This window comes from Ptychodera flava, chromosome 2 (genome assembly GCF_041260155.1).
Source record: "Ptychodera flava strain L36383 chromosome 2, AS_Pfla_20210202, whole genome shotgun sequence".
In the NCBI taxonomy this organism is placed as follows: domain Eukaryota; kingdom Metazoa; phylum Hemichordata; class Enteropneusta; family Ptychoderidae; genus Ptychodera; species Ptychodera flava.
The window spans coordinates 11,334,935-11,362,496 of NC_091929.1; the positions used below are offsets into that span (position 1 = coordinate 11,334,935).

Here is a 27,562-nt window from a genome sequence, read left to right on the forward strand (position 1 = left end):
ATATAGCACCAATCGAGCTTCGGTATCGTCAGAGAGGGAGAGACACCCACACAATAAATTTGTGTGCAGTAAATCGAGTTGTTTAAACACGCAGCTCATCGTCGCCCTCACCTACATAGTACCTATCTCCCTATCTCTTCAAGGTATATTTTCTTCATCCGACGTTGAATATGTTTATGTTGCGGCACGAAGACAGTGAAAAACAGGCAAGTTAAACACCTTTACATATTGGTTGAACACCTGGAGGGATTCTAAGTGTTGCTGTTTGACTTCATACAAACGCTGGCCTTCTCAGTACACTACTTACACCAATTAACCAACAGTCACGCTGACTAAACTTGACATAATGCCAGGCAAACAGATGAATGCGATTTCGACATGAAAAAAACTACCGCTTTTTGTAGGCCATGCGCATAGAAAGGGCAATATAATATCCCGATATGCTTTGATACGAAACTCATCGACGTCCATCTATAACCTAACTGCCACCGGGTATAGAGTCCCTAATAAACAATCACACGAAGCAGTTGACGGTTAGATACGTGATTACCTTATATCTTTAAGCAAAATGTAACCCTTCCAATTCCTCCAGGTGAAGATGTGCGGATAATAAATGCATTATAGCAAGGGGCGACTTTTTGTTCTTATATATTGAGCTCTTCAAATCTCTATGTGAGCAAAGTATTTCTATAGTTCAAAACGTAGTACGACTGTACTGTTTCTCAAGTTATTTGCATATAGGTTCATCATAAGTTCATATGCCTGCATATATACGTTCATCGTACAACATAGGGTGCTCAATTGTTGCAATAGCAGTTAAGTCAGAGGAAAGTTTAATTTGTTACTGTAACAGTGGTTGATAGAATATAATTGTTAACGTCAGCTGTGCAATCAAGCCATGTGAGATCAGATGCTCTGTGATGTGCATGTTGATATTGAAAAATGGTCACATGATTAGAAAGTATGGGGTTTGAAATGGCTTCTGGCAAAAGTAGTATTACCATAGACTCAATTGTATTGTCTCTACAGTCTCATATTGTTAGGAAATTTCCGGTGTACAAGGGTGCTAAACGTGATGATCTATACGTGTGCAGATGTGACCTTACCTGAAAATTCAAATTAAGTGCTCTTTCTTTGTAATGTTCCTGCAACAGACTTGTTTTGTCGACTGTTTATTCAGAAACAATTCTGGCTAATACACCAAAGACAATGATTTCTTGTGATAAATGGAGATTTGTGTTTGATTAAAAGTGTAGAATTGACATTTGGGATTTTGTAGAGTTGTCATTCGATTTTGAAACACATTTACAAAAGAGAAATGAAAAGAATGGAAAGAAACGTGCCTAAGTTTTGTAAAATTCAGCATAAGATACAATCGATGTGGCAATGACGCGAAAATCGCATGAAATATTGCTAGTCCGGTATGGATACGCGAAAGTTGCACTGATTATTTGGAAATTAGATGGCTCATAACCCTTTTGAATTTAGCCTTCCTTTCACTCAGTTTATGCTTTTCCGTTTAGCGTGAGATGTGGAAATGGGGAGTTGCGGACGAAGAGATCATTACACGAGGAAAAGAAGTGGAAAAACAATTAAAATCTGTGAAAGGAACGGATGAATCAGCACATCGAAAAGGTCAGTATAACATTTTGTAATTCTGCTGTTGTTTTACAGTTTCGGGGATACACGATTAGATATCTAAGCAAGCGTTGTCTGAAAGAGATTCTATACTTTTGTTGCTTTCCATAATGTGACACAATGTTATTTTTCAAAAAAAGGCAAAGAACGAAGACTTCTCTGATTTTCGTAACTAAGTCCTAGTCGAGTGAATAATTTTCCAAAATTTCCCTTGTGGAATGCGACAGACAAATGTATTCATTTATGTAGGATATTTATGTAAAGGGCATCGGTCGTAAGAAAAATCTATGATACCATAATTATGAAAACCTTCCCCTGCAGGAAACCACTCGCAATAACACGCATTCGTCTACTCCATGCAAACATTAATTGACCCTTTTCCTGCCAGAAAGTATCACTTCCCTATCTCCCAAGTCACTAAAAGGCGGTATTGATCTAAAACCAGGTGTATTTTCATCCACTTGGCTTGGTCTGTCATAGCATCTTTAGTCCATAAAACCAAGTTTACTGTATTTGTGTCTTCAACAGCCTTCAAATGTTCAGTGCTATGTTAAAATACATCATATGGAATGTGTTATGCTTCACTAATTTTAACCATTTTGACCAAATGGTGAAATATGAACTTAGCAGGAAAAGGGTTGAGATGCGATTTATCAAACATTATTCCATGAACTATCTGTAGCATTTGTAGCATTTGTAGAATTTTCAATTTTTCATAACTTGTTAATTACCCAACTGTTTCCATTTAGGAGGGGGGGGGGCGGAAGAATTGCAAAATATGAAGTCCATCGGCATGACTGGAAAATTACAGAAAGACATTAATGGTTTATCAATGAAACAAAAACAGTTATACTGCAATATTATGCCTTTTGCAGGTTTGGACCCAAAATTGATAAACAACAAAATAATTCATCAATATGTTTAGCTGATGTTAACTTGCACAGATTTGCTTTACGAATTTGTTCCTGTTCCTATATTACTATTAAGCTATTGTATCCCACATACTACAAACTATTTTTATCTAGATGTCTTCATCACAAGTAATCTGTACAAATAGACGAAAAGTCGTTTGTTTACTTTCCTTATGTTACAATCACAGGTACTACCTTTGAAGTGGCCAATGTATCTCCATGCCATGAACCGTTACCCCTGGCAACACATGCGCAAAGTACAACATCTCGAATCAAAAAAGGCATCGAAAGTTGTTTTCATACAGATGTCAACATAGTCAAAAATGGAACTTTGCATGCTCTGTTAAAGGCTGTACACCTAGCCTACGACAGACACTACCCATTGGTATTGAGTCCAGATATGATATGGTTGTGTATCACACAAGGCCTTGGAATCCACATCAACCAGAATTCAGATCAGCTACGGAGCAAGTTTGTCACATTCTCTGGGAAGAAAGAGATAACCGTCAGAAGAGATGACTTTGTGAAGGGCTTGGCAACCAATCCATGGCCAGAAGTATTTGACGAATTTTCACAGAAGATCAAAGATGAAATAGGCGAGAAAAATTATGAACTGATAACTCCGAATTTCAGCACAACTGGGCCGATGGAAAAGGCAGTTGGTGATATTGCTTTAATGGATGCTATGCAGTCATTTCTTAATTACGGGTTTATGACGGAATGTGGCATTCCCTCTATTACACTGGAAGGCACAAGGGAAGACTGGATGGCGATCCGGGAGAAAGCAATACAGCTGGAACAGTATGACCTAAAATGGTGGACTGATGAGTTACTACCAATCTTGGATCAATTTGTGAACGCTGCAAGTGGGAGTGTCGACAAAAATTTCTGGTCCAGTATTTATAAGGTTAGTACAACTGAATAGAGGGAATGTGGAGAATTCAATTTATATGGTAATACTTTACTCACGACGCTAGGTTCTAACACTATAGTACTGTATTTGAACTTGATAAGGATTATCCATGTCTCTGAACATTAGCATATTGGTGTCTTCCAGATGATACGGTGATGTTTTTAGTATGGCAGTTGTTGAAATTTCAATCATTTCAAAGTCGTTTGATAATCTTCATTTATCTAAAAGTTATCCTGTTCCTGATTATCTTGTTTCTTTCCAAAGAGATGATAGTTCTGGTGGGCCATATATTACGGGATGGATCATAACACTCTTTCCGTACTTATTGAAGTACAGTGGCATTGCAAGAAATGAATATTTAGACAAATGGTCAGCGCAACGAGTGTTCTTTGGCGTTACCACCGACTGCTTCACATCTGGCCTGTCAAGAGCGCCATATGTCTGGGAATACATGGAAAAACCATTCAAGATGCAGTTTATGGGAGGATTCATGGCAGTCTCTCAGATCAAAAGACATTTGCTATAAGACCTGAGCTGGGCTGGGCAGTTGTAGAAGATGCAGACGCTAAATCAGGATAAACATAGTGCCAGTAAAGGTACTTATAGTCCAGTGCGTATCTGCTTGACATAACCTTGAAAAGAGAGACCTAAACATTTTCTATAATTGTAGTGTTAATGAGTGTATCCGGTTAAATCAGTCCTACCTTAATCTTCTATGTGTGATTATCAACTGTCGTTGTAGGTAGTGGCCCTTGCTGAAATCTAAAATGTGTATTAAATTTATACGTCAATCATTGATTTATTTTCTCAATACAAGTATTGTTTTACACAAACTCATAGAGAACAAGATTTTCACTCCAAATGAGTTGTTTATTTTAAAACCAAAGGCCAACCACACAGAAAAGTGTGATATGGTTGAAGTAAAGTGAACCCATTTCACTGTAGTTGCTGTATTCGTAGCGGGAAGTAATATTTTCTTGATGATTTAATGACAAAAACTGATATCAGATTGACGAATTATATTATTCTTCGATTTCAACAGACAAAAACAATTTTCATAATGTGCATATATTGCCTACTGAACAATTGTTGCAAGACTTGGATATACTACTTCATTTCTTCTGTCGCAAGCAAGCTGACAAAGTTTGCATTTGCTAGCTCTGTGCAATTCCTTACAGTTTTTTGCGGAAGAGTTTGTTTGCTTACACCTGTGTGTTGCTGGGCGATGTAGACATAAATACTGACTGATTGCTGGATAGAAAAGTATGATTTGTTGATAGAAATATTTGCACTGTTTCATATGGTTATCTTCATAAATAAAATATTTTCTACTTTGATACGATTTCCGTTGTCTGTGCTGTATAAACAACCAACACTTCAACCAAGCCTCAATGTCAAAAGCTAATCAATGTTGGACAGGGTGTTTAGCATGTAAGCGACTCGGAGATCCAAAATGTAGTACAAAATCGCCATCCACAGGAGTACACGTTTCAAAAGCAGAAGGAAGTACAAAACAAACAACTATGCAAAGAATCAGAACATTTTTTTGATATCTTGAGGTGCATTTGTTGAGAACATCTCAAGTTTTCTCAGATGGTTTTATCTCATGTCTTTCCCTTTAAAACCACGAAATCAAAATGCAAGCCTTGAATTTTTAAATCATCATATAATGGCAAATGAATTTAGTGTGTAGCCTTTGCCTTAAAACGTTTGAAAAGAGGGCAAGATAAGTTGTCATTTATTTGGGAGATACCTTGTAGCCATGGTTGGTCTACAGTGGCAGTACCATGCAATGCCTAGATCGACGAGCTATAGCTTTTCCAAATTTAGTTGGAAGATCAAACAATTATCTAAAATAATATTGCCAAATACGAAAAGTGCTGACGTCAATGTCTATTATTGAATAAACAAGGAAAAATCAGACCTTGACTTACCAAAATATTTTAATAATTATTATTTAATAGTAATTATCACATTCCTTGTGTAATACGATTCGTGTTTTCACAAGTCGTACAATCAGTCTGAGCTGCAACAGTAGGTCATAGGGACATTTCCTATAAAATCATGTTCAGATTTTCATAATTTGCACAATCACTCTAAACTGCCACGGTAGGTCTTAGTACAGTTCCTCATTTGGTCATGTTCGTGTTTTCAAAATTTGCACAAGCACTCTAAACTGTCACGGTCGGTAGTGATACATTTTCTCATGGTCCATTTGCAGAAGCTGCCAAAATTTCTGTTCATCTGTCCTCTCTGGTTTTACGAAAGCAAACATACTTAAGTAGGATCCGGTTTTATCAAACTCATGGGAATTTACTCTTTGAGTGACGTTTCATCAACGAACAGTGTTTTGTGTAAATTCTCCATTCTTTCATTTGACAGTATCTCGAATTATGCAATCTGTCCTGGTGACGCACAGCACATAAATCTGAGTAGCCGGCCTCTATACATACCAAGGCTTGCTTGGACATTAAACTTTGCTACCGCCAGAGACGCGTACACGAAAATATTTGTTGTGTGCATTGATTCCCCTGGTCTCTAAACTGCGCTCACAGTAGCTCAGGTAATTCAAAAATCCCCATCTTTCAAGGTGTATTGTCACGTCTCTTCCTTTACAGTCTCTGAGTTGAGGTACCGGTCTTGAATGAGGAAGGCATTGCACTCTGCAACCCTTTTAATAAACAGCGTCCTCGCTGGTCAAAACGAATGACGCTGTATGAGAAAGCGGTACGTTTTGATCCACGTTAAAGCTCTAAGTTCTATAATATACTGTCATGAAAGTGAGTGGAAATACTAACTTATCCTATAGTCGAAAATACATAAGAATCTCTGTAATAAACTTAAACTAATATACGTTCGTCACATCAGGTCAAAACTTTCTCAAATCATTTTAAATCACTATTCACAACAGCCGTAATATGATGAGTGTATGTTGAGAACTGGAAGGTGGGTAATATCTATATAAGGGTTTAATACTCTTCACCATGGAAAAAGGTGTAAAAAGCATCGTTATCCCTTCCCATGATTTCAGATGTTTAAGATTGACCTATAGTAATCAACTTGACCGATAGTAATTTCAAAGACTACACTGCATTTCTATGCCTATTTCCTTGACGATTGCCTGCAGACGTAGCTTAATTGAATATGACTTTTTACATTCCCAATCTTGAAGTAACCGATTATCTTGCGTTGAGTGAGTTATTATTTTAATAGATGTTAAACTTATCAGAAATGACCAGAGGTTGACGTTGACCCAAGTTTTAAGTTGAAATATCAACTCATCCTGTTTTAACAATATTTCCTGTCTTTAAATATTTTCCGAGTTGCAGTATTTCATTGCATAAAGTTATTCAATCGATATAATATGCGGGAAACGATTTAAGTTGCACATTTTCTGGACAAAGTAGAACATGATTGATAGAGAGATCAGACAGCAGATTTTGAGTTATCACAGTTTCTGTTCAGTAATAAACATCTGAAATGGTGCTTGCAACCGATTACTTGGTGTGTGTCAGCTTCAGTTACTGAAAGCGCTGCGATCCAAAACCGTTACCTCAACTCAGAGACAGTAAAGAAAGCAATGTGTCAAGGGGAAAGGATGGCATACATTGAATAGAGCAAGGCAATGGTAAGCAATTCTACGCTATCCAGTCACGGAAAAAGAAAGTAAAAATCAGGTAAGTTCAAAATTTAAACTTGTCAGACAAGGAAACCGTTGGTTGCTTTGTTGTTTCATGCTATGGTGGTGGCATTTTGTGTACGACACTTTACCTCGTCAAAATTAGGCAAATGACAGGCGAGGAAGCGGGTATAGGTTCAGCATGGGAACAATTATTAGGCCAAAAAAGTTGATTTGTTTCTGGTCAAGCCTGCATCACTTCAAATTGTGCGCATCAACTCTTGCTTTCCTGTTTTTCATTTGCCCCTACGAAAAAAGGGGAAATGTATCGAATTCCACCCATAAAATTGAAAAACAATCGCGTCGCCGCATCATTTTTGCCACATGTCAATGACCAGAAACGAACCGATTATTTTTTGGCCTTACTTTAGTTCTGCCATGCAAAATATTTACGTCAGCATGCTACATATACTTAAACATCTACAACATCAAGTCAACCGAAATACATCAACAATCTATCTCAGTATTCAGTGAGGTATCATATCCTAATGCCTCGAAGTCCTTCAAATCCAGATGTCAGCACAGCGTTTGCGGAAAAAGGTAACCACTTTGTTTGTTCACTTTGAAAGTGCGAATCAAGGTTCGCAAAAATTATGTGAATAATAACGGACAATGTTAAATATCCGGACATTTACCATAAAAGTTAATACTGAAATTACACTGTAATCATTTCTTTAATCATATGTCTGAGTTCGGATGTATCGTTCGGTAACTGTTATGTTTGAATAGTCAACAAGAAGGAAGCGGCCGTTTGAAAGGGCTGCTAAAACAGTCGGGGACTGCAAGTCACTTACCGTTGCTTCTCTTGCAATGTGAATGCAGTCATTTTATTGACAGCGATTCTGGTAGTATTGTTCAAAATGCCATGGTACTAATACAAATGTACTATTAACTGATTATTTAGAAACTATATCGAATTGATTGGAACATGCTGCTATGTCTTCATCATACTGCGTCTTACCTCTTAATATTTATCAGATTAATATGAGTAGCAGGTTTCTCTATATTTGGTGCCATAATTTCAGAGTTATATCACTAATTACAAAGTTCATTATACATGCAAATGAACCTTTAATTAACTTCACACTACTAAATGCTTCACAACACAGTCAGATATTTGTCGGATCAGTATCTGCAGCAGATTTCATCAAATTTGGTGCAGTTATTTCGGAGTTGTATGACTCATTACAAATCTTCATTAAATATGCAAATGAGCTAATTATTTCCTTGACAGTGCTCAGTGCTTAGATATCTATCAGATCAATATCTTTAGCAGGTTTTTATCAATTTTAGTGCAATAAGTTTGGAGTCATAGCACTAATTACAAAGTTTATTATAATATGCACATAAATCCTCAATCCACACTTCCAAATGCTTTAAACACAGTCAGATATATGTCGGATCAGTGTCTGCCGTATATTTCATCGAACTTGGTGCAGTTATTTCGGAGTTATATCTTATTCAAACTTCATTAAATATGCAAGTGAGCTATTTCTTAATTTGACACTGTCAATGGCACTTAGATATCTATCAGATCAATATCTGTAGCAGATATCATCAAATTTCGTGTAAGAATTTCAGAGTTATATCACTAATTACGAAAGTTCATTAAATATGCAAATTAGCATATAATTAACATGACACACAGTATCACCAAAATGTTCTTATATTGTCATCTGTGAAAAGTTTCATGAAATTTTGTGCAGTATTTCTTGATATATGTCGACACTGTCATTACTGTCTCCATAGGAAATAATTATATGAAAAAAATGATAATTCATAACTTCTTTAATATGTAAGCCACTCTAACCAACATCTAATCAGTTTTTGCAATTATCACAAAATACATATCTACAAAATCTCACTTGAATCCATTCAGCCATTTTTGAGTAATCGTGTAAGAAGACAGACAGACAGACTGACACACACAAGGATGGACAGACATACATCGCTACGACATTAGCTCACGTGTGTGAACACGTGAGCTAAAATGGTACTTTCGAATCAGGACACACTTCTGGAAATTTAGGCAAATAATTCCCGAGATAATCTAGCATAGGAAACGATCAGGCTATTTTATCCGTATCGAGTAAACGTGAAGTGTTTATGTAAAATGGTAGAGACATAGTTTAGATACATAGTCGAGTGCAAAGCTGGTATGACGCCAGTATTTTGACATTGTACATTAAAGCCGATTGAAAAATTTTCTTGAGTAAATGTAACAGACATTTAGACAGGCACATATACAGAGGGTGATAGCATAGCTATAGTGAAGAAGAAATTTGTCCTTGCAATTATTTGCATGGCGTAATATGAGGGTCATAATAAATAAAATATGGTACATGTAATATACATATTTCATCATTTGTTATTACGAAGGAAAGATGAACCTTAACCCTCGTAAGCTGAACTAACGATATACGTCAGGCGTGTTGAAGCTATTAGACGAGGTCACATAAGTTGTTGTTCCCCTCCAAATTTTATTCCAAAAATCAATTTGTCTTGGTCAGTTTCCTTCTCATTTAAACAGGCCAATGTTGTCCCCGTGTTTAAATCTGGTGGTCAATCAGCAGTTGAAAATTACCGCCCAATCTCCTTGTTGCCTCTTTTTGCTAAGATCTTCGAGGCAGTTATTGTTCCTCATATCTATCAACATATTAAACCAAATATTTCCATCGACCAGCACGGATTTGTCAAAACAGATCCACTACAACTAACTTAGTGGATTATACAGATTTCATCTCTGTTTCACTGAACAATAAACAACAGGTAGATTCAATTTACACGGACTTCAGCAAGGCTTTTGACAGTGTCTGTCACACACTTCTCCTGTACAAAGCCGCCAAATTCGGTATGTAATCTGCACAGTTGGCTGGCTTCTTATCTTCATCTTAGACGACAGAGGGTAGTGTTTGTTAGTTGCTCGTCAAAATGGTACATTGCTTCGTCAGGTGTGCCCCAGGGTTCACTCTTGGGGCCACTACTTTTTGTTATGTTTATTAACGATATTTCACTGTTAGATATTTCTGCAAAGCTCAGCTTGTATGCCGACGATGCCAAGATCTATCGCACCATCACATCCCTCGCTGACTGTGTCATGTTACAGCAAGATCTTGACAAATTTGCACAATGGTGTAACAACGGGAAACTGTCACCTAATATCAGTAAATGTAAATTTATCAGTTTTACACTTAAGAAAAAAGTCATTTCCTCTCTTGATTACTCAATCAATGTTACTCCTCTTCAACTGGTCTCTGTTGTCAAGGATCTGGGCATTTTACTTCAAACCTTAATTATTCTTTTCACATCAATAACATTGTTTCTAGAGCCTTCAAATCTCTTGGATTTATTAAGCGTCTCTGCCAGCCATTCAATGACATTTCAGCAATTATTTCTCTGTATTGTGTTTATGTAAGATCTATTCTAGAGTACGGCTCTGTTGTGTGGTCACCCCACCAGCAGGGCCGGTCAGAAAAAATCGAAAGAGTACAAATTAAATTTGTGAAATCATTTGTCGCAAACTCAATGTTCACTGCAGTAAATCCAGCTACCCATTTTATTGCAGAATTCTGAACATTCCTAAGTTACACAATAGAAGACTAACCCTTGACATGTGCTTTTTGTACAAAATAATTCATTCACATTATGATGCTCCAGATATTCTAAATCAATCTGCTTTTATGCCCCAGTAGAAATTTACGCAGGAAACCCCTTTTTAAACCAGACTTGTGTTCTGTTAATTGCAGAAAATTCTCGACAGTGCCCAGATGCATGTCTGTTTTTAATGATATCTCTTTTAAATGTAATATAGATATTTTTTCTACGCTGTGTAGTTTTAAAACTATTTTATTCAGTCATTTTAACAGTTCTCCTGTGTTGTATTCACATACCCCCAATACCCTTACACCTGAAGTTCTGACAGCTGCTAGTACACGCGCGTGTACAAAACCGTACAAGCAAATAACCAGCCAAGATAAATTACTCTTGATTGCAGCCATGATTTCCCACTTGACATTAGACTGTTGGTCCAACAAATGCCAACGTTTTCTCCATGTGTCATCAAGATATGAATCGTATCAAGGTGGCGTGAAAATTAAAAGAGCGTTTCGATTTATTCAGAACTCATGACATAAATAACGCTCATTTTCTGTTTAGAACAAGACGTGAAATTACTTCCAAAAACTTGCAGCAAGTTAGCATTACCAGAAGAGCATAATGATTTTCAGCAATACTTTACTACGTATGTAAATTAATTTTGTTCTTTCGTTGTATAGATAAGTATTTTCATAGATTGCAAAAGTACATGTGACTGCCGGCGCGTACTGTATTTCCCTATGGTGCTTAATCTTTTATCATCAAACCTCGCTGACTTCAATAAAGTAAATATACTTTGGTACACTTCAAATAAACTCATGAGAATTTATGATCGTGTGAGGTTTTCCCAATGAACGGTGAGTTATGTAAATTGTATGTAAATCCGCCCTGTTGACGCTTATCACATAAATCTGAGAAGCGTGCCTCTATATAGCACCAATCGAGCTTCGGTATCGTCAGAGAGGGAGAGACACCCACACAATAAATTTGTGTGCAGTAGATCGAGTTGTTTAAACACGCAGCTCATCGTCGCCCTCACCTACATAGTACCTATCTCCCTATCTCTTCAAGGTATATTTTCTTCATCCGACGTTGAATATGTTTATGTTGTGGCACGAAGACAGTGAAAAACAGGCAAGTTAAACACCTTTACATATTGGTTGAACACCTGGAGGGATTCTAAGTGTTGCTTTTTGACTTCATACAAACGCTGGCATTGTCAGTACATTACTTACGCCAATTTACCAACAGTCACGCTGACTAAACTTGACATAATGCCAGGCAAACAGATGAATGCGATTTCGACATGAAAATAACTACCGCTTTTTGTAGGCCATGCGCATAGAAAGGGCAATATAATATCCCGACATGCTTCGATACGAAACTCATCGACGTCAATCTATAACCTAACTGCCACCGGGTAAAGAGTCCCTAATAAACAATCACACGAAGCAGTTGACGGTTAGATACGTGATTACCTTATATATTTAAGCAAAATGTAACCCTTCCAAGCCCTTCAGGTAAAGATGTACGGATAATAAATGCATCATAGGAAGGGACGGCTTTTTGTTCTTATATATTGAGTGGCAAAGTCAAGAGGCGACGTTGAAGCTTAGCCATTTTTTCAAGCAACATGTTTGCCATCTTAGCGCTGTGAAACTTCGCTGCACGGCCTTTGAAATATCTGCAGGTTCAGAAATCGAGTTGGACAATAATACGATCCGTTAGAGTATTTGTGAAGCAGAATCTCAAAACATCACTTTTCTTCGAAGCTCTTCAAATCTCAATGTGAGCAAAGTATTTCTATAGTTCAAAACGTTGTACGACTGTACTGTTTCTCAAGTTATTCGCATATAGGTTCATCGTAAGTTCATATGCCTGCGTATATACGTTCATCGTACTACATAGGGTGCTCAATAGTTGCAATAGCAGTTAAGTCAGAGGAAAGTTTAATTTGTTACCGTAACAGTGGTTGATAGAATATAATTGTTAACGTCAGCTGTGCAATCAAGCCATGTGAGATAAGATGCTCTGTGCTGTGCTTGTTGTTGATATTGAAAAAATGTCACATGATTAGAAAGTATGGGGTTTGAAATGGCTTCTGGCAAAAGCAGTATTACCATAGACTCAATTGTACTGTCTGTACAGTCTCATATTGTGAGCAAATTTCCGGTGCACAAGGGTGCTAAAAGTGATGATCTATACGTGTGCAGATGTGACCTCACCTGTAAAATTCAGATTAGGTACTCTTTCTTTGTAAAGTTCCTGCAAGAGACTCCATTGACTGTTTATTCAGAAACAATTCTGGCTAATAGACCAAAGACAATGATTCCTTCGGTAAATGCTGATTTTGTTCCATTAAAAGTTTAGAATTGACATTTGGTATTTTGTAGAGTTGTCATTGGATTTTAAAACACATTTACAAAAGAGAGATGAAAAGAATGGAAAGAAACATGCCTAAGTTTTGTAAAATTCAGCATAAGATACAATCGATGTGGCAATGACGCAAAAATCGCGTGAAATTTTGCTAGTCCGGTATGGATATGCGAAAGTTGCACTGATTATTTGGAAATTCGATGGCTCATAACCCTTTTGAATTTAGCCTTCCTTTCACTCAGTTTACGCTTTTCCGTTTAGCGTGAGATGTGGAAATGGGGAGTTGCGGACGAAGAGATCATTACACGAGGAAAAGAAGTGGAAAAACAATTAAAATCTGTGAAAGGAACGGATGAATCAGCACATCGAAAAGGTTAGTATAACATTTTTGTAATTCTGCTTTTATTTTACAGTTTCGGGGATACACGATTAGAAGCAAGCGTGGTCTGAAAGAGATTCTGTTCTTCTGTTGACTCCCGTGATGTGACACAATTTTCTTTTTCCATGTAGGCAAAGAATGAAGAGTCCTCTGATTTTCCAAACTAAGTCCTACTCGAATGAGTAATTTTTGCAAAATCTTCCTGGTGGAATGCGAGAGACAAATGTAGGATATTTATATAAGGATAGCGGTCGTACGAAAAATCTTTAATACAGTAATTATGAAAACCTTCCCCAGCAGGAAAACCGCCCGCAATAACACACATCCATGTTCTCAATTCAAACACTATTTAAGATGCGCTTTATCATAACTTATGCCATGAAAATCTGTTGCATTTGTTGAATTTGTAATTTTTCATAAATTATAATAACCCAACTGTTTCATTCAGGAGAGGGAGAATAACGCTTGCAAAACATGAAGTCCATCGACATGACTGGAAAGTTAGAGAAAGGCATTAATGGTTTATCAATGAAACAAAAACAGTAAACTGCAATATTATCCTTTGAACCCAATCTTGGTAATAACGAAATAACTTCACCAATATGTTAAGCTGATGTTTACTTGCACTGATTTGCATTACGAATTTGTTCCTGTTCCTATATTACTATTTACCTACTGTATACCACATACTACAAACTGTTTTTATCTAGATGTCTTCATCACAAGAAGTCTGTACAAACAGACGAAAAGTCGTTTGTTTACTTTCCTTATGTTACAATCACAGGTACTACCTTTGAAGTGGCCAATGTATCTCCATGCCATGAACCGTTACCCATGGCATCACATGTGCAAAGTACAACAGCTCGAATCAAAAAAGGCATCGAAAGTTGTTTTCATACAGATGTCAACATAGTCGAAAATGGAACTTTGCATGGTCTGTTAGAGGCTGTCCATCTAGCCTACGACAGACACTACCCATTGGTGTTGAGTCCAGATATGATATGGTTATCTATTACACAAGGCCTTGGAATCCACATCAACCAGAATTCAGATCAGCTAAGGAGCAAGTTTGTCACATTCTCTGGGAAGAAAGAGATAATGGTCAAAGAGATGACTTTGTGAAGGGCTTGGCAACCAATCCATGGCCAGAAGTATTTGACGAATTTTCACAGAAGATCAAAGATGAAATAGGCGAGAAAAATTATGAACTGATAACTCCGAATTTCAGCACAACTGGGCCGATGGAAAAGGCAGTTGGTGATATTGCCTTAATGGATGCCATGCAGAGATTTTTTGGTTACAGGTTTATGACGGAATGTGGCATTCCCTCTATTACACTGGAAGGCACAAGGGAAGACTGGATGGCGATCAAGGAGAAAGCAATACAGCTGAAACAGTATGACCTGAAATGGTGGACTGACGAGTTACTACCAATCTTAGATCAATTTGTGAACGCTGCAAGTGGGAGTGTCGACAAGGAATTCTGGTCGAGTATCTATAAGGTAAGTATAACTTAAAGAAGTGAATGTGGAGCAATTAATACCATATGATAATGCCTAACTCACGATGCTAGGTTTTAATGCTATAGTACTGTATTTGACCTTGATAAGATTATCCATGCCCCTTGACATTAACATTTTGCTGTCTTCCAGTTAATACGGTGATATTTTAGTATGTCAGTAGTTGCAATTGCAATCTTTTCAAATTTTATTGATAATCTTTATTTATCAAAAGGTTTTCCTGTACCTGATTATCTTATTTCTTTCCCAGAGTAATGATAGTTCTGGTGGGCCATATATTACAGGATGGATCATAACACTCTTTCCGTACTTATTGAAGTACAGTGGCATTGCAAGAAATGAATATTTAGACAAATGGTCAGCGCAAAGAGTGTTCTTTGGCGTAACCACCGACTGCTTCACATCTGGCCTGTCAAGAGCGCCATATGTATGGGAATACATGGACAAACCGTTCAAGATGCAGTTTATAGGAGGATTCATGGCAGTTTCTCAAGATCACAAGACATATGCTGTAAGACCTGAGTTGGGCTGGGCAGTTGTAGAAGATGCAGACACAAAATCAGGATAATCATAGTGCCAGTAAAGGTACTTGTAGTCCAGTGCGTATCTGCTTGACATAACCTTGAAAAGAGAGACCTAAACATTTTCTATAATTGTAGTGTTAATGAGTGTATCCGGTTAAATCAGTCCTACCTTAATCTTCTATGTGTGATTATCAACTTTCGTTGTAGGTAGTGGCCCTTGCTGAAATCGACAACGATGATTAAATTTATACGTCATTCATTTATTTATTTTCTCAATACAAGTATTGTTTTACACAAACTCATAGAGAACAAGATTTTCACTCCAAATGAGTTGTTTATTTTAAATCCAAAGGCCAACCACACAGAAAAGTGTGATATGGTTGAAGTAAAGTGAACCCGTTTCACTGTAGTTGCTGTATTCATAGCGCAAAATAGCTTTTCCTCGATGATTCAATGACACAAACTGATACCAGATTGACGAATTATATTAGTCCTCGATTTTAACAGACCAAAACAATTTTCATAATGTGTATGTATTGCCTATTGAGAAATTGTTGCACGAGTATTGGGATATACTACTTCATTTTTTCTGTCTCAAGCAAGCTGACAATGTTTGCATTTACTAGCTCAGTGTAGACTTGGTTCAAGTCGGTGAATTTTAAACAATAAAATCATTTATAAAAGTTTCTCTTGTGCCTCTTCTATATGATACGAACCTATTTGGAACTAGGCAGCCCAGGCCAGGTTTCCTTGCGATTGAATGCGTTACCTTTGAGTCTGCGCAGTAGTGAGTTAGTTTCTGCCGGATTCACCGACTTGGGCTTCTTGCACAGTACAGGCGGCTAAACGGACTGTGTACACAGTGACGTGAGGCAACTACAAAATGATTGGCAGCTCCCGCCAAGAAGAAGAACGCATGCTAATAAACCTCTGCATATATTAATTACTTTGTTGTCATCTCCATGTTGTGCAAGGCCACGCTGACATCGAGTACATTGAGCGCTGGGCCAATAATGGCATCAAGTTCGTACACCGACCGCGTTTTACAACTGATCGGTCGACCATCGCTAATCATGCGAGATTAGCAAAGAAAGGTCGTTGAGAGTTACATTGAGGGAAAAGATGTGTTCGTCTGCGCACCAACCGGCAGCGGAAAATCACTGACATAGGATGTCGCCCCTCATTCAGAGAACAGGCTACAGCTGTAATAATTGTAGTCTCCCCTCTCATTGCTCTGATGAAAGAGCAAGTTCAGAAGCTGAATGAAAGAGGACTGAAAGTTGTTTCACGGGACAGTGTCTTTTTCCCATCCTTGAATAACCGGCGACGATTATCGCATCTTGCACGATGGCCCATATGGGCCCAGAAACAACACAGATATTTTCACGCGTTTCGGTGAAAGGTAACTCCTCCAAATATGTATAATTTAGTCATGTCATCTTATGAATAATATATAAGTAAATAAAAACGTCATGTCATGAATAATTTATAGCAACGCAAAACCTTCAAGAGATCCAAGACTGTGATTCCGGTGAAACTCCCCTGTATAGCGTTCACCCCAATTATCATGTCCACTCAACTCACGCGCGCGTTTCACATGAAAACAAAATACAAATCATTGCTTCATTCCATTCAAACATTCACAAATCACAGACTTGAACCAAGTCTAAGCTCAGTGCAAATCGTTAGAGCTCTTTTGCGGAAGAGATTGTTTGCTTACACCTGTGTGTTGCTGGGCGATGTAGACATAAATACTGACTGATTGCTGGATAGAGAAGTATGATTTGTTGATAGAAATATTTGCACGGTTTCATATGGTTATCTTCATATAAATAAAAAATTTTCCACTTTGATAATATTCTATCGTCTGTGCTGTACAAACAACCAACACTTCAACAGAGCCTTCAATATCGAAAGCTAATCAAACAATGTTGGACAGGTGTGTTTAGTATGACTCGGAGATCCAACATGTAGTTCAAAATTGCCAGCAACAGGAACAGACGATTCATAGGCAGAGAGAAGTTATTCTATAACTATGCAAAGAATCTGAACATTGTTTTGATAATTTGAGGCGCATTTGTTAAAAACATTTCATGTTTTCACAGATGGTTATAAAACTTTCACTTAAAACCACTAAAACAAACTACAAGCCTTGATTTTTTTAAATAATGATTTAACGGCAAACGAATGTCGTGTGTGGCCTGTGCCTTAAAACGTTTGAAAAGATTAGAAGATAAGTTGTCAGTTATATGGGAAACACCTGAATGAATGGCACAATTCGGCCAACCAATAAACCAATTTGCATTTTCAAAAAATAAAATCGAAATGGAGCTAATTTTCAATTTTCAAATGGTTTTATCATCTTGATTATTAACTTTTAGGCCCATGTCTAAATTTAAAATCTTTGGTCTGAGATTGAAAAATAGGAAAACAGGTGTATACTGCTGTGAGGATGGCACTTTACGGCATTCAAATTTCCCTCTGAGTAACTCTATTTCCCACAATACGTATTTCCGTTTTTTCAATTTCCAATATACCAAGTGTCCGATTTTCCCGTTTCATTTGGGACGTGGTTCAGTATCTTTTCATACTCTGGCGGAAATAACTGTATCGAATTGGAATTAAGGTGCAACATTTATCTCAGTGTGACCAAATGTACTGGGGCGGGGCTTGGTTACGATAATTGGCATAAGATACTTTTAAAAATTAGCGGAATGAGGGACTGGCCAGTTTCTTCGGCCTTAGAGGCCGGTGGATTCATGGGGGTCACCCTGTTTTTCATTTTGGTGATGGTGTCACCTATTTTGAAATGCCCAATTAGGGGTCAGTGTGTTTATAAGTTTGGACACGGGCCTCATACTTGCCTGAAATGCATCAAATGCATCGTGCTAGCCATGAATTTCATCATTCAGTTTCATTTTTCGGCGCGCCCTTCGGGCGCGTAACTTTACTAATATGAGTTTTCTTCTACGAAAATACCGCAAAGGAAACACGAGGACATTGGCGCAGCGTACCGCTCGGTGCGAAGTTGAGGGTGATGCACGGCGCCAATATCCTAGTGCATCGTTTGCGGTATTTTCGTGATAACCTTATTATTATAAATCTTACATTCTTCACCGGGACATCAAATTTTCTAGCGGTGGCAACGCAGCTATCTGTTGGAGGGGTAGGGTGCATGGCTATGCAGGTCATCAAAAGGTCAACCCCGCCTTTTGATGACCCACATACACCTAGGCCTACCCCGCCAACAATAGCTGCGTTTCCACTGCTACAAATTGTCGGACGTAGTGACCGTTTTAGTGCAATGTCAACATTTTTTTCTTTAGATTTATAGTGCAAATGTAGAACACTATCTCAGACGGCTTCTGCAAGCTCTGGAGTGTGTGTACTTTACACGTACATACAGAGAGCGCGAGGCTGAACAAACAAAACAAACTGGCCAGTCCCTAACATCGTCTCACATACTAGAAGACAAGATAAAAAACTGTTATTTGGTTGGTAGAGTGCGCGTGCACTTCAGGCACTGAATTTAAGTTGGTGCGTTCAGCGCAAGAAATTCAAGAAATGGGTGATAAAGGAAGAAGTCACCGCGAAATAGGTGTTCATCTCCAAAATGTTTTGCCCAGGGCAAGTGGTATCTCTGAACGAACTGTTAGACGATGATGTCTCAAACATGATATCAAACGCCTTCAAGGTCAAGATTTGGATCGGGTTGTTAAGGGTGCAATTTATAAGTGAGCTGGCCTACGGATTAAAACTATGATGGGGTACTTTATAGATCATTATTAGGAGAACGTCATTGCGTACAAAGATTGACAGCTGAATAAATTGATCAGATAAAATTAAATGTGGATGCCGCACTCTGATTGGGCTGATGGCTGTCATAATTTTACACCACGTTCCAGTTTGCGACGTTGACGGGAAGCGCGCAAAACTTCAGCAGGTCAGGTCAAACTGATTATATCGGACTTTCCTACTATTGTTCTTTGTATGTTCGTTACTCGATCCATTGAACGAGTTGCCCGCGCAAATAACTGTCACAATTTGATGCATTCCTAGGCCAAAGATAGATACTATCAGCTGCCACGCCCAAAATAAAATAGAAGAATAAGATATTTGGTGAATTGAAAATTGGAAAAACGGAAATACGTATTGTGGGAAATAGCGTTTGTTACAGGAAAAATTTAAATGGCCGCAAAGTGCCATCCTCGCGGCAGTATACACCTGTTTCCTATATATCAATCTCAGACCAAAGATTTTAAATTTAAAAATAGGCCTAAAAGTTAATAATCAAGATGGTGAAAACTTTGAAAATTGAAAATTAGCACCATTTCGATTTTCTTTTTTGAATGTGCAAATTGGTTTATTGCCAGTGGTTGGCCGAAATGTGCTACGGATTCACCTGGTAGCCATGGTTAAACTACAGTGGCAGTACCAAGCAATGCCTATATCGACGAGCTATACCATTTCAAACTTTTGTCGGAAGGTTCAAAAATTATCTTCAATAATATTGGCAAATACGAAAAGTACTGATGTCTATGTCTATTATTGAATCAAGAAGTGAAAAGGAGACCTTGATTTATCAAAATATTTTAATAATTACTATTTAACTACAGGTAAGCGGACGAGTAGGAGGCGGTTTACTGAATTTAACGGTACAGTTTGCCAGTAAAACTCCGAGGCCCGCAGGGCCGAGGAGTTTTATGGCAAACTGTACCGTTAAATTCCGTAAACCGCCGACTACGAGTTCGCTTACCGTGTTATACCACGAATTTGCCGAGTTTTAGAGCCTTGTTTGCACGCCGAAAGTTTTTATTTGTAATTTTAGTGCAGTGCACGTTGAAACTTTGGCAGGAAAACATTGACGCGTTTTGACACCTTGTTGAACGAAAGTATAAAAAAATAACCCATGATTGGATAAAACAAGTTGACATGTGTTGCTATTGTAGTGCGATGACGTGGTTGAGCACCTGGTTTTATTTGAATTGTATGAATTTGCTTGATTGGTTGGTTGGTTGAATGAAGTGAAAAGGTGTTTGCAGATCGACGTTAGAGTCACGCTTTGCTCATTTGGGTCGAAAACTTTGAGCACCATACATGCAATTGCCGAGTCGCTCTACGTATTTCGATATGACGGATGAAGTACAAATGAAAGCTGTATCCGGTGCACTTCAACTACCAAAGCCAAAGATGGAAAAGAACAGTCCTCTGTCACGCCAGTGCTAACGGCCACAATCGGAAGACCAAGCTACACAGCCACGTCAGAGAAAGGCGCAACAGAAACTGCAAGTACAAAAAAACAATATGTCTAGATCCACAATGACTGTGGTACTGCGCGACGCCGTGTGTTTCCTATAGCTAGATTTAACTTTACCAAAGGCGACTGAAATCTCCACATTCAGTGTTTGACAACTGACTTTGAAGTCTTAAATTTCAGTTTCGAATGATCATGATAACAATAACCCTAACACAGAAGCGATATTTGCAATCAATACCGTTATTTCACGGTGACCTGTAATTGATTTTGAGATGTACAGTCACGCAAAATTAATTCAGTCCGGTGATTCTTTTAAAGTGTCTTTACTCTGTACTTGATGGTGAAATAAATTCCTTCTGGTTAATGTCTCGCATTTGTTTTTTTTACTCGTCGCCACGTGATTTTCTTTTGTTTAAAAAGTGTCCATTTTACAATTTCTTTTGTTTAAAAGTGTCCGATTTACTAGTAAATCGGACAGTTTTTAACAAAAGAACTGTCCGATTTACTAGTAAATCGGACACTTTTAAACAAAGAACTTGTAAATCGGACACTTTTTAAACAAAAGAAAGCCAGGTGGTAATAATAAAATATTCGGTTATGGAAATTAGAAAGCATGGTTAGAACAATGGGCACGAGGCGGAGAGTGGTATAACAGTAATTATCACATTCCTAATATAATACGATTCTTGTTTTCACAACTCGTACAAGCAGTCTGAGTTGCAACAGTAGGTCATAGGGGCATTTCCTGAAAAATCATGTTCGTGTTTTCATAATTTGCTCAAGCAGTCTAAAGTGCCACGGTAGGTCGTAGATCATTTCTTCATTTTATCATGTTCGTGTTTTCACAATTTGCACATGCACTCTAAACTGCCACGGTCGGGAATGGGACATTTTCTCATGGTCCATTTGCAGAAGCTGCCAAAATTTCTGTTCATCTGACCTATCTGGTTTTTACAAAAGCAAACATGCTTAAGTAGGATCCGGTTTTATCTAACTCATGGGAATTTACTCTTTGAGTGACGTTTCCTCAACGAACAAAGTTGTGTGTAAATTCTCCGTTCTTTCATTTGACAGTATCAAATCATGCAATCTGTCCTGGTGACACAGAGCACATAAATCTGAGTGGCCGGCCTCTATACATACCCAGGCTTGCTTGGACATTAAACTTTGGTACCGCCAAAGACGCGCACATGAAAATATTAGGTGAGTGCATTGATTCCCCTGTCTCTAAACTGCGCTCACAGTAGCTTACGTAATTCAAAAATCCCCATCTTTCAAGGTGTAATGTCAAGTCTCTTCCTTTACAGAGTCTCTGAGTTCAAAACGAATGACGCTGTATGAGAAGGCGGAACGTCGTGATCCAATTAAAAGCTCTAAGTTCTATAATATACTTACATGAAAGTGAGTGAAAATATTAACTTATCCTATAGTCGAAAATACATAAGAATCTCTGTAATATAGTTTATTAAAGTGTATGTCCCGCATAAATTCAAAGTTAATTTTGCTTAAAATGAGCCATGCTATATGATTTTGCCATCCCTACTTTGTCAAATAAATGCATCACCCCAAGGAAACGACGCGGTTAAATATTATAAAAATGCAATATGTTGTGCGACTTTGAAGTTGGCTGCCATTCGGGTCGTTTCGGAATTCGCGGGCATTGCCACCGGAAATGACGTAACTAATTGAACGTACGAGTGAGTGTGTTCACCTCGGCCATAGCCAATGCTTACTACTGAGGCTTCAACATGGTGAGAAGTTACGCTTTTGGTGGCTGAAGTAACAGCAGCCATTGCCAGTCTATTTCATTTTAGGATGCTGTATTAGCCGCATATGCCAAAATTACAAGAAAGGGTCGGAAAAGAGGCACTCAGACAAGCGTTTTCTGCGGTGCACATTTTCGGGTGCCGTGACTTCGCGTCGAATAAGCTTAAACACGGTTCGGAAGCCAGATGTACGGTAAGATAGACTTTAATTCCTGGACTTACTACATCAATTATGTAATCGCAATGCCGTACCAGTACGACTATTGTCACCAGAAAGCGTTCGCGTGTATCATCATCAACTGTGGACAAGAGCGAGAACAGCAGCAAGACTGCGACAGGTTGCCCAAAACATGTCAAGGGGATGCGGGGGCCCGCGGAGAAGTATGGCCGTGTTTACATCCACCAGGACTGAACGCCGATTCAGCTGCTTTACGAAAGTGATTGTAAATAAATAAATAAATAAATAAATAAATACAAGTACTACATCTCATGTATGTGTGACTCTATAATTAGTAACGTTAGGAGATATCTAATTTATTCCTAAAAAGTTTACGTAGTGATTGACTGACTCTTTGCGAGACTGAACGATAGGTTGTGTATAATACAGCACGGCGCTGCCAGTAACAGTGACACAACGTGTAGCAAAGAAGTTTCATACTGTTGACGAAGCAGTCGCGTTGTCATCATCATCTGTTCCCTTCTGCTCGACTAAGTCTCCCCTAAAATATTTTAGCTTCTTTGAGAATTTCGCAGTCATGAAACAATGAACACTGTGCTTTATATCGCTGACACTTAATCAAGAAAAAAACCTGCGGAAGCGTAGCTGATCACTCCGTCACAGAAATGGCCAGCTGAGCCGCCCGGCCTCGGGTGCCAGTGTGCCCGATATTTACATCATGTCAATTTTAATTTATCTCTTCCCGAGAATTTGGCTAGACATGTCTTCACGGTCACATATTTTTAAAAGTGCCAATGTTCATGTGAGGTTTTATAACGCCAAACTGAAGATTTTGCGGCGAGAATACTACTTTGGTGTTTATGCTAACATGACCCTCAGCCTGTTCCACTTCCAGCTGTTGATAGGAAAGATGTGTGTTATAATAAACGGTGGACAATTTTCAACTTGATCTCTACTACATTTATCTACAAGCGTCATGGTGTAATTCAAATTTTATATACAGATTTTGAACGAGGCAATTTATGTTGAGAAGTAATAATGAGGTGGGATGGCAACTCCAGACTTTTATTCATATTTTGGTAGCTTGCGGTTGTGTGTACGGTAGTGCACTGGTGTGTTTGACTGTGGTCACGGTGGGCTTGTCATAGACGCGACGGTCAACAAGAGTTCCGCTCTTGTTCTCGTTTAGGTTAAGGTCCCGACTGTTAAAATTTGCAGGCCTGTAAATTCTGAACAGCTTTGTCATATCTTCTGTGACGATGACATTCTCAGTTGCACTGCTTTCACTCATGAAATTATCACTATCTCCATAGTCAATGCACGAAGTCACCATCACGCGTTCTATTAGTGACGTCACAGCTACTTACGCCAAAACGGGGCGAGCTCGGCAATTTCCGGAAAATGTCGCCATGATTGAAGTCGAAAAGTGCAACTTTTCCCGTGTTTTCGTCGAAATAACATAATACAACCGTCTAAAAACCGCTCAAATAAGCTTCAGTTTGTGTGTAAATGTTTGTTTTATTAATACCAATTTCATTGACAACCAGAACTAGAGTATACGCCTCAAGTCAAACGAAAAAAGCCTCAAAATGTGGTGGGACTCACACTTTAAGCTAATATACGTTCGTCACATCAACTCAAACTTCCTCAAATCATTTGAAATTACTATTCACAACAGCCGTAATATAATGAGTGTATGTTGAGAACTGGAAGTTGGTAATATCTATATAAGGGTTTAATACTCTTCACCATGGAAAAAAATGTAAAAAAGTATCATTATCCCTTCACATAATTTCAGATGTTTAACATTGACCTATGGTAATCAACTTGACCGATAGTAACCTCAAAGACTACACTGCGTTTCTATGTCTATGTCCTTGACGATTGATCTTGAAACAACCGATTGTCTCGCGTTGAGTGAGTTATTATTTTAATAGATGTTAAATTGATCAGAAATGACTGGAGGTTGACGTTGACTCACGTTTTAAGTTGAAATATCAACTCATCCTGTTTCATGCGAAAATCGCATGAAATATTGCTAGTCTGGTGTGGGTAAACATAGGCTGCACTGCACTGATAATTTGAAAATTCGATCGCTCATCAGCCTAATGAATTTACCTTTCCGTTCAGTCAGTTAATACTTTTCCTTTTAGCGTGAGATGTGGAAATGGGGAGTTGCGGACGAAGAGATCATTACATGAGGAAAAGAAGTGTAAAAACAATTAAAATCTGTGAAAGGAACAGATGAATCAACACATCGAAAAGGTTAGTATAACATTTTTTAATTCAGCTGTCATTTTACGGTTTCAGGGATACATGATTAGATATCTAAGCAAGCGTAGTCTGAAAGAGATTGTGTACTTCTGTTGCTTTCCATAATGTGACACAATTTAATTTTAAAAAAGGCAAAAAACGAAGACTTCTCTGATTTTCCTAACTAAGTCCTAGTTAAGTGAATACAAATTTCCAAAATTTTCCTTGCGGAATGCGACAGACAACTGTATTCATTTATGTAGGATATTTATGTAAAGGACATCGGTCATAAGAAAAATCTATGATACAATAATTATGAAAACCTTCCCTTGCAGGAAACCGCTCGCAATAACACACATTCGTTTACTCCATTCAAACATTATTTGACCTTTTTCCTGCCAAATAGTATCACTTCCCCGTCTTCCAAGTCAGTAAAAAGCGGTATTGTTGCAAAATATGAAGTCCGTCGACATGACTGAAAATTACAGAAAGACATTAATGGTTTATCAATGAAACAAAAACAGTTATACTACAATGATATGCATTTTGCAGGTTTTGACCCAATATTGATAAACAACAAAATAATTTCATCAATATGTTTAGCTGATGTTAACTTGCACAGATTCGCTTTACGAATTTATCCCTGTTCCTATAATGGTATTAAGCTATTGTATCCCACATACTACAAACTGTTTTTATCTAGATGTCTTCATCACCAGTAGTCTGTACAAATAGACGAAAAGTCGTTTGTTTACTTTTCTTATGTTACAATCACAGGTATTATCTTTGAAGTGGCCAATGTATCTCCATGCCATGAACCGTTACCCCTGGCGACACATGTGCAAAGTTCAACAGCTCGAATCAAGCAAGGAATCGAAAGTTGTTTTTCATACAGATGTCAACATAATCGAAAATGGAAGTTTGCATGCTCTGTTAGAGGCTGTACACCTAGCCTACGATAGACATACCCATGGGTGTTGAGTCCAGATATGATATGGTTGTGTATTACACAAGGCCTTGGATTCCACATCAACCAGAATTCAGATCAGCTAAGGAGCATGTTTTTCAAATTCTCTGGGAAGAAAGAGATAACGGTCAGAAGAGATGATTTTGTGAAGAGCTTGGCAACCAATCCATGGCCAGAAGTATTTGACGAATTTTCACAGAAGATCAAAGATGAAATAGGCGTGATAAGACTGATAACTCCGAATTTCATCACAACTGGGCCGATGGAAAAGGCAGTTGGTGATATTGCCTTAATGGGTGCTATGCAGTCATTTTTGATTACTGTTTCATGACTTTTTGTGGCATTCCCTGTATTACACTGGAAGGCACAAAGGAAGACTGGATGGCGATACGGAGAAAGCAATACAGCTGGAAAAGTATGACCTCAAATGGTGGACTGATGATTTACTACTAATTTGGATCAATTTGTGACCGCTGCAAGTGGGAGTGTCGACAAAACTTTCTGGTCCAGTATTTATAAGGTTGGTAGAACTGAATGGAATGAATGTGGAGAATTCAATTTATATGGTAATACTTTACTCACGACGCTAGATTCTAACACTATAGTACTGTATTTGAACTTTATAAGGATTATCCATGTCCCTGAACATTAGCAAATTGCTGTCTTCCAGTTTATACAGTGATGTTTTTAGTATGGCAGTAGTTGAAATTTCAATCATTTCAAAGTTTTTTGATAATTTTCATTTATCTAAAAGTTACCCTTTTCCTGATTATCTTATTTCTTTACCAGAGAGATGATAGTTCTGGTGGGCCATATATTACAGGATGGATCATAACACTCTTTCCATACTTATTTGAAGGATGGTGGCTTTGCAAGAAATGAATATTTAGACAAATGGTCTGCACAACGGATGCTCTTTGGCGTAACAACCGACTGCTTCACATCTGGCCTGTCAATAGCGCCATATGTATGGGAATACATGAACAAAGCGTTCAAGATGCAGTTTGTAGGAGGATTCATGGCAGTTTCTCAAGATCAAAAGACATTTGCTGTTAGACCTGAGTTGGGCTGGGCAGTTGTAGGAGATGCAGACACAAAATCAGGAAGAGACTTGCTTGTTGCTGGCACCTGTGTGTTGTTGGGCGATGTAGATATAGAGACTGGGTGAGTAATTGCTGAATAGAGAAGTAGGATATGCTGATACAAATATTTGCACGATATCACGTGGTTATCTTCCGAAATAAAATATTGTGCACTTTCATAAGATTCCCATTGTTCGTGCTGTATAAACAACCGACGCTTCAACATCTAAAGCTAATCAAACAATGTTGAACTGGTGTGTTTGGTATGTTAGCTACTCGGAGATCCAAAACGTAGTATAACTGGAACGGGCATTTCAAAAGCAGAGGGAAGTACAAAACAAACAAGCGTTCAAAGAATCTGAACATCTTTTTTGAAAATTTGAGGTGCACTTGTTAAAATTATATCTTCACAGGCCTTAAAAAGTAGAATTCATTAACCATCTCTGAGATAACTTCAAGAACATCTCAAGTTTTCACAGATGTTTATATGCCATAAGTCTTTTCCTTTAAAACCAAGCCTTGCAT

General features: G+C 38.1%; 2 protein-coding genes across 3 annotated transcripts; both read left to right on the forward strand.

Annotated features, from left to right (window-relative positions):
* Positions 1 to 27,221, forward strand: LOC139114471 (uncharacterized). Of its 2 annotated transcripts, none has more exons than XM_070676232.1 (4): positions 1 to 206; positions 1,524 to 1,635; positions 2,738 to 3,456; positions 3,794 to 4,238. In XM_070676232.1, the coding sequence occupies exons 1-4, from the start codon at positions 171 to 173 to the stop codon at positions 3,986 to 3,988; spliced, it is 1,062 nt and encodes a 353-aa protein (XP_070532333.1). In that variant the 5' UTR covers positions 1 to 170; the 3' UTR covers positions 3,989 to 4,238. The 2 variants fall into 2 exon arrangements, with proteins under 2 accessions (XP_070532333.1, XP_070532342.1); XM_070676241.1 differs by lacking the exon at positions 3,794 to 4,238 and adding an exon at positions 26,745 to 27,221 and having other exon boundaries at positions 2 to 206.
* LOC139114464 (uncharacterized) lies at positions 11,657 to 16,182 on the forward strand. The gene is made up of 4 exons (XM_070676219.1): positions 11,657 to 11,869; positions 13,373 to 13,484; positions 14,275 to 14,992; positions 15,261 to 16,182. Exons 3-4 carry the CDS (start codon positions 14,492 to 14,494, stop codon positions 15,576 to 15,578), a joined length of 819 nt encoding a protein of 272 aa, XP_070532320.1. The 5' UTR covers positions 11,657 to 11,869; positions 13,373 to 13,484; positions 14,275 to 14,491; the 3' UTR covers positions 15,579 to 16,182.
* Positions 27,222 to 27,562: the final 341 nt, after the last annotated feature.

What these genes read in the sequence shown, in the direction of transcription:
- LOC139114464 (XM_070676219.1), top strand. Translation starts at nt 14,492, where the DNA reads ATGGTTATCTATTACACAAGGCCTTGGAATCCACATCAACCAGAATTC. An exon ending in TCTGGTCGAGTATCTATAAG is followed by an intron (nt 14,993 to 15,260) that starts GTAAGTATAACT and finishes TTTCTTTCCCAG; the next exon opens with AGTAATGATAGTTCTGGTGG.
- LOC139114471 (XM_070676232.1), top strand. Translation starts at nt 171, where the DNA reads ATGTTTATGTTGCGGCACGAAGACAGTGAAAAACAG. An exon ending in ACGAAGACAGTGAAAAACAG is followed by an intron (nt 207 to 1,523) that starts GCAAGTTAAACA and finishes TTTTCCGTTTAG; the next exon opens with CGTGAGATGTGGAAATGGGG. An exon ending in TGAATCAGCACATCGAAAAG is followed by an intron (nt 1,636 to 2,737) that starts GTCAGTATAACA and finishes TTACAATCACAG; the next exon opens with GTACTACCTTTGAAGTGGCC.